The sequence below is a fragment of the Mirounga angustirostris genome, unplaced genomic scaffold, assembly GCF_029215605.1.
Source record: "Mirounga angustirostris isolate CCGP_5_RB_7025 unplaced genomic scaffold, mMirAng1.0.hap1 SCAF_17, whole genome shotgun sequence".
NCBI classification, from domain to species: Eukaryota; Metazoa; Chordata; class Mammalia; order Carnivora; family Phocidae; genus Mirounga; species Mirounga angustirostris.
The window spans coordinates 36,945,492-36,960,603 of record NW_026991725.1 but is presented as its reverse complement, the minus strand read 5'-3'; the positions used below and the strand labels follow the sequence as shown (position 1 = coordinate 36,960,603).

The 15,112-nt window shown below is 48.8% G+C and overlaps 1 protein-coding gene across 10 annotated transcripts in view; it reads left to right on the top strand.

The window, feature by feature from the left end:
* SLC39A11 (solute carrier family 39 member 11) overlaps positions 1 to 15,112 on the top strand; it is a 403,594-nt gene that overhangs the window by 339,013 nt on the left and 49,469 nt on the right. The window contains exon 8 of one of the 10 annotated variants that reach the window (XM_064583523.1): positions 1,413 to 9,433. The exons of the other annotated variants lie outside the window; for them this stretch is intronic. Coding sequence (XP_064439593.1) covers positions 1,413 to 1,578 — 166 coding nt within the window. The 3' untranslated portion in view covers positions 1,579 to 9,433. Of the gene's footprint in view, positions 1 to 1,412; positions 9,434 to 15,112 lie in introns of those variants that run through there. 10 annotated transcript variants of the gene reach the window in all.

Here is a 15,112-nt window from a genome sequence, read left to right as displayed (position 1 = left end):
TTGGGTCTTACCATTCCCCCGAGGGGAAGCCAGAGCCCAGCCCGGTCTCTCTGGAGAGTGGTCTTCAGCCTGAGAAGCGGAACCCCAGCATGGGAACAGGCTACCTTGCCTGGAATTCTAGAGTTATCTATTGGCAGTGCTGTCTCTGAAATTGTTCTTTCCAGCCCTCCCGCACAGTGATCACTTTACCCTGAATGCTGAAGAGACCGGGGAGTTTGCAAGCAGCAGGCAGGTGGCACAGAGCGCCACCATGCTGTGGTTTGACATCATTGTCACCAGGTGATGTACAAACAATGACGGAGGGACAGAGGGGGCAGGAAGCAGTGGAGACACGTTGATGTCAGAAGCAGCAGGCGTCCTCCGCAGAAGTCATACCTACAAAAGCTGAAGACCATGTACTATATACAAGTTTATAAAAATCTGGTGTGCATTTTCATAGCATCTTTGTATTCCATCTGATAGTTCATTCAGTTCAGCACCGAGGGCTCTTCCCCCGCCGTCTTACTGTCCCGCCTCAGCCTGACACCAAGGCTTTGGTGTGGCTCCCCCCCACCCACCCGCCAGGAAGGAGGGGAATACGGAACGACAGGGAAAGAGCAGGAAGCCCCTCTGCCCGTGACTGTGGCACCTGGAGGAAAACGGTGGTGCGAACTGATCTAACTGCAGAACACCCCAAAATCTGTTAGTGTTTTCTTTAGGACATTTTAGGGGTAACGCATTTATTTTTCTAATGACTTTTTTAAAAAAAGTTATAAAAGTTATTATATTAGTCGTGAACGTAACAAGGATGAGCCTAAAAGCCCGCCACACACCTGGGTGGAGCCAGACGCGGACTGAGCAGTTCCTCGGGACATTGCAGAGCCCTTCACTCCGCAGCGCTATTCCTGAGCGCTCCCCACAGGGTTTTGTGTGGGGTTGGTTTTTTTTTTTTTTTTTTTTTTTGACATTTTTTTCCCCCTTGTCCCCATCGCACCTCAGGAAGTGCCCCTCCCATCCTTGGAACACCTGGGGGCTCTGGATGGAACCTGCCTCCGGAGAACAGTCTGCAGGCGCATTGCTCCAGGAGGCTTGACCACCAGGAGCCAGAAGGGATGGGGGCTGGGAAGTGAGGGCCAGAAAGGAAATGTCTCGGCTCCGTCTTCAGGGTCCTTGTCCAAACCCCAGCGTTCTTACTGCCCTCTGCCACTCTTTTTCCCAGCCCCTTCTTCCTTCCCGTGGGTTTTTATGCTTCCTGCAAGAGCAGGTGGGACAGAAAGCAATGAAAAAAGTAACCACATCCTGACAGTAAGGCACCTCCAGCTGTGTTTTGTCCCCTAGTCCTGCCAAGGTTTTTCTTTGACCAGGTTATCCTCTCGGGGGGGTAGGGGCGTCCTCTCTGACACTTTGCCCTCCATGTCCCCCGGTCTGTGCAGACAAATGGATGTCATTGTTACCTGGAGACCCGGGAACTCTCCAGCTGATGAGGCAGAGAATCCGGACCTTCACAGCCATTCATTTGGGAAACATGCCCCTCGGGGGGCCTGCTGCCCTTACATCCTGGCATTGGCTGGATGGAGAGATGCACGCACGGATGAATGAAAGTCTGCTGATCACTTACCTGTCACCTGAGATTGTCCGTGAGAAACTGTTTCATCTTAGTCTGGCTTCACCCACGTATCTGGCAGACTTTCCACACTTCCCAGGACAGCTGTGACAAATAACATCATTTTAACAAAGGAGCACCCCCCCCCCAGGAAAGAGACAAAGAGAAATCCGATTGGTTTGGGGGTGTTCTGGAAGTCAGGACTCTTCACACCTCTGCTCGCTGCGCGTCTAAGGTGACCATCCGCTGTGTTGGAGTGACCTCGCCAGGAAGCCCAGCAACGGTCATTCATCCCCTCCTGCTGGTACGAGATTGGGGAGCCATATCTCACTCTGAAAGATGGTTTCCCTTAAAGGATGGGGACATTCTCTGATGTGAATCTCCAACGGCTGTGTGTGCCTACTCACACATCCATCCCTCCACACACACAGTTCTACAGAGATAGAAAAATGCCTGCGAGGATTACTAGGAAATGTGCTCATTTCAGCACACTGTCCTTCCGGTGGTACCTCTGGGTCAAGCAGGTGGGACTCGGGTGAGCAAGCCCCTGGCAATCCGACCGTGTCCTTGACTCTTACTGCTTACACCGCAGTTTCCATGGGCATTGCATGAAGAGGGGTGGGGTGTATCTGGGGTCCTGGCACTGTTGGGCTTTTGTGGGACATAAAAACATCCCCTGTGTATGTGAAGACGGACATAGAACTGCCACCTTCTATGTTTTGCAAAGTAAAGACATTGAAAGAAAGTCACTATCACAGGCTCTCACCATTCATCAGTTCTTTTATGAGGGATCTCTCTGTTCAAAATGTACTCATCACCAAAGAAATTAGTTCATATACTCGGGAAAAAACAAAGTCCTTTCTACCTTCCAGATAGGGATTTACTTGTCTTCATCTTTCCCGCTCTCTCTCTCTCTCTCCATTCAAATTCAGAGCAACGTATAACATGAAAAGCTTGTAATTATGTTCTTCATACAGATTAGTGAGGTTGAGCCCCACTGGACAATGTAACAAGGGCATCTTGGCCATCCACTCTATTCTACTGTGTATCAAGCTCTGCTGAAAATCTTACAGTGTTGTAAACTGTGTTGAAAATCAGTTTCTCTAAATCGGGATGATGTATTTGCAAATATGTTCCTTTGCGTCCTCCTGCCCTATCATCTTCCCCTGTATACAGAAGCCATCCCGGAGAGGAAGCAGGGTGACAGAGGGAGGTCTTACCAGGGATCTTGACACTTGAATTCCTGGCATTACCCGGAAAGAGAACACCTTCTCTTGGAGAAGGACCTGATACCGGAAGGCACTGAATTCCTTTTAATTGACTAATTCTGTTTCTGCTACTGTGTGGAAACGAGGTTCTCCAGGACAGGATAATATCATAGGAAAAAAGATTAATTTTTAACGTACATCTGAATTACAGGGTGTAAATCCTGATACAGACACACACGGAGTGGAGTGCCTGTTTGCCCGATGTGGGTTTGGGATATGATCTGAGAGAAGGCAAGGAACAGTGACACAGTCAACCCCAGACCCTTGTGCACCTGCTTCCAAGGCCACCAAGATAGCAGGTGTCACTCACGGGGAGGGAGATAGAGCGCCTCCCACCAACAGCTGCTCGCATGCGCAGGGCACGGTGAGACAGGCCTGTGAGAAGGCATGGGGGCGGGGTGTGGCTGGTGCAGCCCCCGCCCCTCCCCAGTCTAGCGCACCTCAAGAACACGTGGAATATTTAAGAGCATGGATCCCGGAGCTAGACCACCCAGGTTCAAATCCTGGCTCTGCCACTTGCTGTACAGCCTGAACGGGTTGGTTTTTGTTCTGTGCCTCCATTTCCTAATCTACAAATTCCCACAATATTAATAATCATCAATAGTCATAGTAGTAGTAGTATCGATAACAGTGTCTTTGGCCTGCCCACTGCAGACACTCCAGATAGATGCCCAGCCCATTCCTGTCCCAGCCCATGGTCCAGGACAAGAGCTCCCAGCCCCCTGCCTCCCAGAAGGAGAACTGGTTTGGAAGTGGCTTCCACAGTCTACATGGGACCACACAGGCCTGGACGCCCCAGGCCAGGAATGTGGGGGTCTCTCGGTGTGTGTGGCTGGCCCTGACATTGCTTCTGTTGACCAGTGCCTTGGGCCCCCTGCCTAGCATCCTTTCCCTGACTTCCCCTTGGCCCTCCCAGGCTGATTTTCCGGTCATGTCTCAGCATGGAGTCTTCATGCTCACTGTCCCTTGCTCTGGGACTGCTCAGCCTTTATTGTGCAGCATATGCTTTTCTCTGTCCTGCACCCTTGCCTGGAATGGAGCCTGAGCCACCTCTTCTGTTCTCTGCACGGGACCCAGGTCCGGGCTGTGCATGGTCGGCTCTGCACCCGGGATGGTGGGGGTGGGGGTGTGGTGGTTGACAGCCTGCCCGGAATTCTGTAGATGGTTTCGTAATGGACAGCCCCTGCCAAGGGCATGAGCCACTTCCCCGTTGCCCCACAATTCCCTGGACTCCTTCTAGACCTCGAGTGGCTTGTCCCAAGCTGTGCAGGGGGATGGACAGGGCGGCAATGGGAACGGAGGAGAGAAAAGTCTGTGTCGTCTCCAGCGCCTGGGAAAGCCACAAAGAAACCACACTGCTGTTCTCAAAGAGCTTTGTAGGGTCCGTGCCTCCCCCCAAGCCCGCCGCAGGCTAAACAGAGCACACGTTGTGTGGAGATCGGTCCCCCGTGCCAAGATGTCCAACCCTGTCGCCAGGGACTTGGGTGGGGGTGGCTGGAGGCAGTGGTGGGGGAGGAGGGGGCCACAGTGTAAACGGCCCCTTGTGTGGCCGACAGGGAGAAGTGGCTGCTCCCAGACAGAGGGCGTCGCCTGCATGGGTGCGTTTGGAGGGGCCCATCACTGCCCCCGTCCGGCCTCCCAAAGCAAGGAGAGGTGGAGATCCGCAGCATCTTCCAGAGCAGACGCTAAGGGAGCTCTAGGCATGGCTTGGTTGGGGTGGTGGTCTTCATTTCGGTTCGTTTGCCCTTGTGACCCTCTTAGGGTCGGCTGTCGTAGTCCTCGCTGCCATCCCAGGATGGAGACGAGGACGCAGAGCCTGGGAACTTTGTGTGAGGTCAGGCTCATGGCAAGTGGAAGACTTAGGGTTTTTTTTTTTTTTAAAGATTTTATTTATTTATTTCACAGAGAGAGAGACAGTGAGAGAGGGAACACAAGCAGGGGGAGTGGGAGAGGGAGAAGCAGGCTTCCTGCTGAGCAGGGAGCCCGATGTGGGACTCGATCCCAGGACCCTGGGATCCTGACCTGAGCTGAAGGCAGACGCTTAACGACTGAGCCACCCAGGCACCCCGAGACTTAGGGTTTAACGGAGGTCCGGCCAATGCAGAAGCCCATGTTTAGCCACCACCCCACTCCCTGCCTCTGGCAGCCCCGGGACAGTCATGAGAGCTGACACTGACGGAGTGCTTTCCGTGTGCAGACCCCGTGCTCCTCGACTTGTGTATCAGCCACTGCTTGAGGCCCCTGTGAAATGGCCATCCTCATCTTACAGATGCAGAACGCGCCCGGAAACACACGAGGAAAGGGCAGAGGTCGGATTTGCACCCCGGCAGTCTGGCTCTGGTGCCTGTGCCTTAAATCACTGCCCCCCAAGTCACCTACCTGCCGTGACCACAGAGACTTCAAAACTGACCCCCCAGAGTGGTGCAGAAAAGAGTTTCTGCTTAGTTGTAAAAAAAAGCGTCTAACGCCCTATGCAGAGGCCCTCCAGTTGGCGGTAGGAGGTATGATTCCATTGTCATACGCCTCTCTAACATCCTGTCTCATTGGGCATGTTGGGAATTAGAGGCGCATATAAACTCTCCGCAGTGAGGGACAGACTTTCTAGACAGTCCCACGGGCAGCAAGTGTTTATGTCAAAGGTCATGCTGCCCGTCCCTGCAGTAAGAACCCTTACCCCTTGCCTGGTGTCTCCGTGCAGCCAGATGCTGAGGGAAGGAACTGGGGAGAGGAGAAAGCTCCGAAGAGAGAGGACAGAAATCCTCTGGGTGGCCATGATGTCATGATCCACTTCCCCACCTCACCTCCTGGAAAGCATGGATGGTTGGGCTACGTCACTGGGAAGATAGAGCAAGTTACCTGTCCTGTGGGTTCCAGAACAAAAGGAGGTGACAGGCTGCTTGGAAAGAAGCCCCGGGGTTTTTGAGCGATGGTGTTGTGGTCGAATTGTGTGCCCCCCCGAAAGGTGTGTTAAAGTCCGAGCCTCCCACACCTGTGAATGCCATCTTACTGGGCAATAGGGTCTTTCCAGGTGTAATTAGTTAAGATCAGGTCCTGCTGGATTGGGGTGGGTCCTAAATCCAGTATGACCAGTGTCTCTACAAGATGAAGAGAAAAGACACACACACATGGAGCAGAGTGCCCCATGACAACACAGAGAGGGAAGACTCCGGCCCCATGAAGGCAGAGGCAGAGGTTGGAGTGATGAGTGAAGTAGCTACAAGCCAAGAAATGCTAAGGAATGGCAAGAGCCGCCAGGAGCTGGGAGAGCCAAGGGAGCATCCTTCCCCAGTGGTGTGGGAGGGAGCGTAGCCCTGCTGACCCCTCGACTCTGGACGTGTGGCCTCCTGAGCCGTGAGAATAAATCTCTGTGGTCCGAAGCCACCCTGTTAGTGGCACTGGGCTCCGGCGACCACAGGCAACTCACACGTCGGGACTCCGCCCTCCCCATCTGCATCCTCTCCATCCTCAGACCCACTTGGTTTTCTTCGGCTCCACCCACGGAGGACGCGGAGCCCGGCACGCCGCTTCTGATCCACATTGCTCTCTATCCGGATGCATGTTTGTTTCCCTCACCCCCTGGGGAGCTTTCATATATATATATTTTTTTTAATTTCAGGAGGAGGTTATGGTTCTGTTTTGTTGGATTCCTTAAGTCTCTCTTGGTTCAGTTTGGACCAAACTGGAGGAAAGCGGTGGCTTTCTTCTTTGCTCAGCAGCTGCCTTCAGACATGGGCCCATGGGAGAGTCAGGGCTGTCCCCCGTATTGGAGCTATTAAACTGTCGTAAGAAAGAGGCCTTTGTCGTGGGGAGCACAGCACTCGGCTCAGAAACAGAGACAGATTGTGCTAGAAAACAAACAACAACAACAAAAAAGGTTCAACCACAGAATTCTTTGGGGCTTCAGTCATCAGCCTGTCGCTTGTTCTTAAAAGACAAATTTGCTTTCCTCGGTGTAATTCCATCAGATAGGCCGTCGGGCTTTAATTCTGCCCAGACCCGGGGCTGGGGGCCCCGCCCAGACCACCTACACCGAGCCTGCATCCCACTCCCTGCTGGGGTGACCACCCAGAGATCCACCCCCACCCCCCACCCCGGGGCCCGGCTGCTCAGGGGGCTGCACAGGAGGGAGAACAAGGACCTGAGTCCACTCAGGGAGAAGCACTTGGAGAAGCCACGGAGGCCACGTTACAGGTGCTTTAGCCCACGAGTGTGAACATTTTCAGAACTTTGCATTCGACCTGGGAGAGCCTCATTTTATGCAGGAGGAAAACGGAAATAAAGTGACTTGCCCAAAGCCCTCCCCCAACCCCGCCCCCACCGTTCACTAAGGTCAGACCATACCTGCCCGCCGGGGACCAGAGGCCAAAATGCCCCGTGTCCCCACATGACACTCAGGGACTGCCGTGGGCCCTGAGGCCCGGAATAGCTACTCTTCTGCCCGTTGGCCACAGAGCCTCAGCCACTTCCAGCCAGCTCCCCACTTGACCACCTCCGATCACAGCAGAGTTAGCATCCCCGGTGCTACTCGGTCGGCCAGCACCAGGCGCCCCCCAGACCCTGGGCCACAGACAAGATGAAGACAGCTGAGGGAGGTGCTTCACCTGGGCCTCAGGGAGGGGTCTGCATCTGGCCGAGGAAGTCGGGGTTTGTCGCTTCTGTCTTCTCTAGATCCCAGAGCGGCGCTTCTTGACCCCTGGCTCAGGACCAGGCGTGACAGTCACACCCCAGACAGGGCCCACGGCGGCATTGTGAGCACGCTCCCCTGTGCTGTGGGTGCGACAGGGAGGAGGGGAGGGAAGCCCCCCGTCTCAGCTGTCCCTCGTGAAGGCGGATATGCTTCCCCAGCCCGCGTCTCTGGCCGGAGGTGAGCATTTCATTACAGACGAGCGACAAGGAAGGAAACGCCGGCTTTATTTTCCATGAGGGCAGATTATTACATTACCTTCAGGACTTTACACAAAATGAAAATGCAGGGTCCCTTGTTCAAAGAGGGGAAAAATGGGGCGCCTGGGTGGCTCAGTCAGTTAAGTGTCTGCCTTCAGCTGTGATCTCGGGGTCCTGGCTCAGCGGAGAGTCTTCCTCTCTCTCTGCTGCTCCCCTCTCCCCACCAGCTCGTGCTCGCACGCGCGCTCTCTCTCTCTCTCTCAAATAAATAAAATCTTTTTTAAAAAAAGAACAGGAAGGGGCGACTGGGTGGCTCAGTTGGTTAAGCGACTGCTTTCGGCTCGGGTCATGATCCCGGAGTCCCGGGATCGAGTCCCGCATCGGGCTCCCTGCTCCTTGGGAGCCTGCTTCTCCCTCTGCTCCTCCCCCCTCTCATGTGCTCGCTCTCTCTCATTCTCTCTCTCAAATAAATGGATAAAATCTTTAAAAAAAAAAAAAGAACAGGAAAAAAAAGTTTTTTCCTTTTTCCATGAGGTCTCTCTCAGCCCCTCACGGTGTTTCGTTTTGTTGTAAAATTTGTTAATTGCAGTAAAACATAACATAGCGTAAAAATCTACCGTCACAACCATTTTGAGTGCAGTCCGGCGGCATTCCGTACATTGGCACTGTTGAACAACCGTCACCACCATCCCTCTCCAGAACTCTCATCTTACAAGATGGAAACTCTGTCCCCATTAAACAAGAGCCCCCGAGCCCCCCTCCCCTGAGCCCCAGGCCCCCACTAATCTACTGTCTCTGAATTGACTACTCCCTCTATACCTCACATGAGTGGAGTCGTTCGGTCGGTTGGCCCTTTGTGCCCGGCGTATTTCACAGAGCCTGAGGTCGCCAGGATGCATCCGTGGTGCAGCAGGTCAGAACTTCCTTCCTTTTTAAGGCTGAATAATATCCCACCGTCCGGCCATACCACATTTTGCGGACCCATTCATCCGCCCGTGGACACCCGCCTGCTCCCACCTCTTGGCTCTCATGATAAGGCTGCTATGAACATGAGTGCACGAATCTCTCTCCAGGACCCCGATTTCAATTCTTTGGTGCATATACCCAGAAGTAGAATTGCTAGATCACAGGGAATGATTTTTTGAGGAACTTTGCCCTGGTGTTTCTTATTTGCCAATTAATGTTGGGCCGCATCAAGCACACAGGTTCTGCCCAGAGGAGCGCAGACCCTCACAGGCTCCCAGGGCCCAAGCCCTGGACCCTGACCGGGTACTGGGGGGGTGTGCTTCCAACCTGAACTTCCTGGTCCCCCAGGCCCCTGAGTGGCTGTGCTGTTCGCTTGGCCCTTCATGAGGGAGAGTAGAAAGGAACTGGGGAGAGACAGTGAGGCCAGGTGAGGTGATTTGGAATATGTGCATATAAAGATCTGTGATTCCAGACTTTTCTGTCAGTTGTTTGGCCAAACGAACCTTTCATTGTTGGCCTCATGCATCCAGCCACATTCCCTCTTCAGGTAGATGGGAAGCTCCGTGACCCCAGATCTGAACCTGGGGTAGTGACAGAAGTGCACATCATGGGCTCCAGGGGGGTCCCGCCTTCCTGCCAGTCTGGGGGCAGCAGCTCCGTAAACACAACGGGGTCTTGTCTGGAGCCTAAGCACAGCGTTCACACTCACGCTTTCTTCTCTAAGCCTCAGTTTCTGCATCTGTAAAAACAGGGTTGCATTGAGGAGTAAATAGAAGTGAAGGTCAAGGTCTTGGGTGGGGCTCCACTGTGCAGCTGTGGACACACTCAGCAGCAGGGGCGTGGATGTTTATGGCTGTGGTTGCGTTCCTTCTCCGGTGGCTGGAGCGTGCAAAGGCAGGATGGGGTAGAAGCTTCTCCATGGACTGGCTCGCCGCTGGAAGAGCAGGTCTCTCTCTTCTGACTTTACGTTCTTCGTGGCATCTGCTGTTAGTAACACACAAGCAATTTATGTCATTAAATATGACTGTGATGTCATCGCTATGACTGGCGTGCCATATAATGTGTGGACATCTTCAGTAACTCCACATGACCCATCGGGGCCCATTCCCCAACTGAAGACCAAAATAAAAAGGGTACCTGACATAACATGCCTCTCAGTGTGCCAGACAATGGTTTAGAAATTAACATTTATTATAGCCACTATAAATAGACCTAATAACATTTTGTGTAACAGCTTTATTGTGATATAAGTCACACAGTATATAATTCACCCATTTATAGGTGAATAGTGTGCAATTTTTAAAGATTTTATTTATTTATTTGAGACAGAGAGAATGAGAGACAGAGAGCATGAGAGGGAGGAGGGTCAGAGGGAGAAGCAGACTCCCTGCCGAGCAGGGAGCCCGATGCGGGACTCGATCCCGGGACTCCAGGATCATGACCTGAGCCGAAGGCAGTCGCTTAACCAACTGAGCCACCCAGGCGCCCTATAGTGTGCAATTTTTAGTACATTCACAGAGTTGTGCAGCCATCACCACGATCAATTCTAGAACATTTCATCACCCCCAAAAGGAAGTCTGTACTTCCTTTAGCCATCGCTCCCTGCTCCCCATTTCTTCTCAACCCTTCAATCCCTGGCAACCACTAAGCTAATTTCTTCTCTATAGATTTTCCTGTTTGGGACATTGCATATATATATGTATATATCCTATAACACGTGGACCTCTGCAACTGGCATCTTTTTTTTTTTTTTTTTTTAGATTTTGTTTATTTATTTGAGAGAGAGAGAGAGTGAGAGAGCATGAGAGGGGGAGGGTCAGAGGGAGAAGCAGACTCCCCACTGAGTGGGAAGCCCGATGTGGGACTCGATCCTGGGACTCCAGGATCACGACCTGAGCTGAAGGCAGTCGCTTAACCAACTGAGCCACCCAGGCACCCGCAACTGTCATCTTTAACTTAGTATAATTTTTACCAAGTTAATTCATGTTGTAGCACATACCAGTACTTTGCTTCTTCTTATGGCCAAATACTATTCCAGGGTATGGATGCACCACATTTTGTTTATCCATTCATCAGCTGATGGACATTTGGGTTGTTTCTACTTTGGGACAATTGTGAAGAGTGCTGCGAGGAACATTTGTGTGCAAGTTTTCATGTGGAAATTATTTTCAGCTCTCTTGGGTAGACACCTAGGCATGGAATTGCTGGCTCGTATGGTCCATCTACGTGTAACATTTCAGAGCTGCCATACTGTCTTCCAAAGCAGCTGCACCATTTTCCATTTCCACCAGCAGGAAACGAGGGTTCTGATTTCTCTCATCCTCACCAACACTTGTTGTTGTCTGACTTGATGACAGCCATCCTCGAGGGGAGTGGGATGCCACTGTAGTTCTCATTCGAAATTCCCTGATGGTTAATGACGTTGAGTATCTCTCCAAGTGTTTATTGGCCATGTGTATGACTTCTTAGGAGAAATGTCGATTAATGTCCTTTGCCCAGTGTTTAAATTGGATTATGTGGCTTTATTACTGAGTGGCAAGAGTTGTTGATGCATTTGATCCAAGTCATTTATCAGATATATGATTTGCATATGTTCTCCTATATCAGGGTTGTTTTTCCACTTTCTTGATGGTGTTCTCTGAAGTACAAATTTAAAAAATTTTGATGAAGTTTAATTTATCTCTTTTTTTTTTCTTTTGTTGTTTGTGCTTTTGGTGACATATCTAAGAAACCATTGCTTGATCCCAGGTCATAAAGATTAACTCATTTTCCTCTAAGCATTTTATAGTTTAGGCTGTTAAAGTATTTAATTCATTTCGAGTTAGTATTTGTATAGGGTATGAGATAAGGGTTCAACTTCATTCTTTTGCATATAAATGCCCAATCTTCCAGTACTGTTTATTGAAAAAAGTCTTCTTTTGCCTTTGAATTGATCTGGCACCCATATTGAAAATCAGTTTACTATGAATGGGAGGTGTTCTTTTTTCCCCTGAACTCTCAGCTGCATTCCATTGATCTCTATGTCTATTCTTATGCCAGTGTATCACAGTCTTGTGTACTGTAGGTTTGTAGTAAATTTTTAATTCAGGAAGTGTTAGGCCTCCAATTTAGATCTTCCTTGTCAAGATTGCGTTAGCAATTCTGTGACCCTGGTGTTTCCATATAAATTCCATATAAATAAGATCAGCCTATCAATTACTGCAAAAAAAAAAAAACATCAGCTGAGATTTTGAAAGACTTTGCATTAAATCTGAAGATCAATTCAGGGAGTGTTGTCATCTTACCAATATTAAGTCTCCAATCCATGAACATGGATATTTTTCCATTTGTTTTGGTCTTCACTTTCTTTCGGTAATGTTTTATAATTTTCAGTGTACAAGTCTTTCACTTTCTTGGTTAAATTTATTCCTAGAGATTTTTAAATTCTTTTTAATGATATTATAAATAGAATTATTTTCTTAATTTAATTTTCAGATGGCTTATTGTTAGTGTACAGAAATACCCCTTTTTTGGGGTATCTTTATCTTGTATCCTGAAGCCTCTCTGAACTCATTTATTAGCTCTCATAATTCTTTTTTTTTTTTTTTAAGATTTTATTTATTTATTTGAGACAGACAGAATGAGAGACAGAGAGCATGAGAGGGAGTAGGGTCAGAGAGAGAAGCAGACTCCCTGCCGAGCAGGGAGCCCGATGCGGGACTCGATCCCGGGAATCCAGGATCATGACCTGAGCCGAAGGCAGTCGCCTAACCAACTGAGCCACCCAGGCGCCCAACTCTCATAATTCTTTTTGGTGGGTTGCTTAGGATTTTCTATATATATGCTTATGTTATCTTTTTTTTTAAATTTTTGTATTCTTATGTTAATCCCCATACATTACATCATTAGTTTTAGATGTAGTGTTCCATGAGTCATTGTTTGTGCATAACACCCAGTGCTCCATGCAGAATGTGCCCTCCTCAATACCCATCACCAGGCTAACCCATCCTCCCACGCCCCTCCCCTCTAGAACCCTCAGTTTGTTTTTCAGAGTCCATCGTCTCTCATGGTTTGTCTACCCCTCCGATTTCCCCCCCTTCATTCTTCCCCTCCTGCTACCTTCTTTTTTTTTTTTCTTAACATATATTGCATTATTTGTTTCAGAGGTACAGATCTGAGATTCAACAGTCTTGCACAATTCACAGCGCTTACCAGAGCACATACCCTCCCCAGTGTCTATCACCCAGTCACCCCATCCCTCCTACCCCACCCCCCACTCCAGCAACCCTGTTTGTTTCCTGTGATTAAGAATTCCTCATATCAGTGAGGTCATATGATACATGTCTTTCTCTGTTTGACTTATTTTGCTCAACATAATACCCTCCAGTTCCATCCACGTCGTTGCAAATGGCAAGATCTCATTCCTTTTGATGGCTGCATAATATTCCATTGTATATATATATATACCACATCTTCTTTATCCATTCATCTGTCGATGGACATCTTGGCTCTTTCCACAGTTTGGCTATTGTGGACATTGCTGCTATAAACATCGGGGTGCACGTACCCTTTCGGATCCCTACTTTTGTATCTTTGGGGTAAATACCCAGTAGTGCAATTGCTGGATCATATGGTAGCTCTATTTTCAACTTTTTGAGGAACCTCCATACTGTTTTCCAGAGTGGCTGCACCAGCTTGCATTCCCACCAACAGTGTAGGAGCGTTCCCCTTTCTCCGCATCCCTGCCAACATCTGTCGTTTCCTGACTTGTTAATTTTAGCCATTCTGACTGGTGTGAGGTGGTATCTCATTGAGGTTTTGATTTGGATTTCCCTGATGCCAAGCAATATTGAGCACTTTTTCATGTGTCTGTTGGCCATTTGGATGTCTTCTTTGGAAAAATGTCCATTCATGTCTTCTGCCCATTTCTTGATTGGATTCTTTGTTCTTTGGGTGTTGAGTCTGATGAGTTCCTTATAGATTTTGGATACTAGCCCTTTATCTGATATGTCATTTGCAAATATCTTCTCCCATTCTGTTGGTTGTCTTTTGGTTTTGTTGACTGTTTCCTTTGCTTTGCAAAAGCTTTTTATCTTGATGAAGTCCCAATAGTTCATTTTTGCCCTTGCTTCCCTTGCCTCTGGTGATGTTTCTAGGAAGAAGTTGCTTCGGCTAAGGTCGAAGAGGTTGCTGCCTGTGTTCTCCTTTAGGATTTGGATGGACTCCTGTCTCACATTGAGGTCTTTCAACCATTTGGAGTCTATTTTTGTGTGTGGTGTAAGGAAATGGTCCAGTTTCATTCTTCTGCATGTGGCTATCCAATTTTCCCAACACCATTTGTTGAAGAGACTGTCTTTTTTCCATTGGACATTCTTTCCTGCTTTGTCAAAGATTAGTTGACCATAGAGTTGAGGGTCCATTTCTGGGCTCTCTATTCTGTTCCATTGATCTATGTGTCTGTTTTTGTGCCAGTACCATACCGTCTTGATGATGACAGCTTTGTAATAGAGCTGGAAGTCCGGAATTGTGATGCCGCCAGCTTTGCTTTTCTTTTTCAACATTCCTCTGGCTATGCGGGGTCTTTTCTGGTTCCATACAAATTTTAGGATTATTTGTTCCATTTCTTTGAAAAAAGTGGATGGTATTTTGATGGGGATTGCATTGAATGTGTAGATTGCTCTAGATAGCATTGACATCTTCACAATATTTGTTCTTCCAATCCATGAGCATGGAACATTTTTCCATTTCTTTGTGTCTTCCTCAATTTCTTTCATGAGTATTTTATAGTTTTCTGAGTACAGATCCTTTGCCTCTTTGGTTAGATTTATTCCTAGGTATCTTATGGTTTTGGGTGCAATTGTAAATGGGATCGACTCCTTAATTTCTCTTTCTTCTGTCTTGTTGTTGGTGTATAGGCTTCTGTGCATTGATTTTATATCCTGCCACTTTACTGAATTCCTGTATGAGTTCTAGCAGTTTTGGGGTGGAGTCTTTGGGGTTTTCCACAGAAAGTATCATATCATCTGCAAAGAGTGAGAGTTTGACTTCTTCTTTGCCGATTTGGATGCCTTTGATTTCTTTTTGTTGTCTGATTGCTGTGGCTAGGACTTCCAATACTATGTTGAATAGCAGTGGTGATAGTGGACATCCCTGCCGCATTCCTGACCTTAGGGGGGAAGCTCTCAGTTTTTCCCCATTGAGAATGATATTTGCTGTAGGTTTTTCATAGATGGCTTTTATGATATTGAGGTATGTACCCTCTATGCCTATACTCTGAAGAGTTTTGATCAAGAAAGGATGCTGTACTTTGTCAAATGCTTTTTCTGCATCTATTGAGAGGATCATATGATTCTTGTTCTTTCTTTCGTTAATGTATTGTATCACGTTGATTGATTTGCAGATGTTGAACCAACCTTGCAGCCCAGGGATAAAT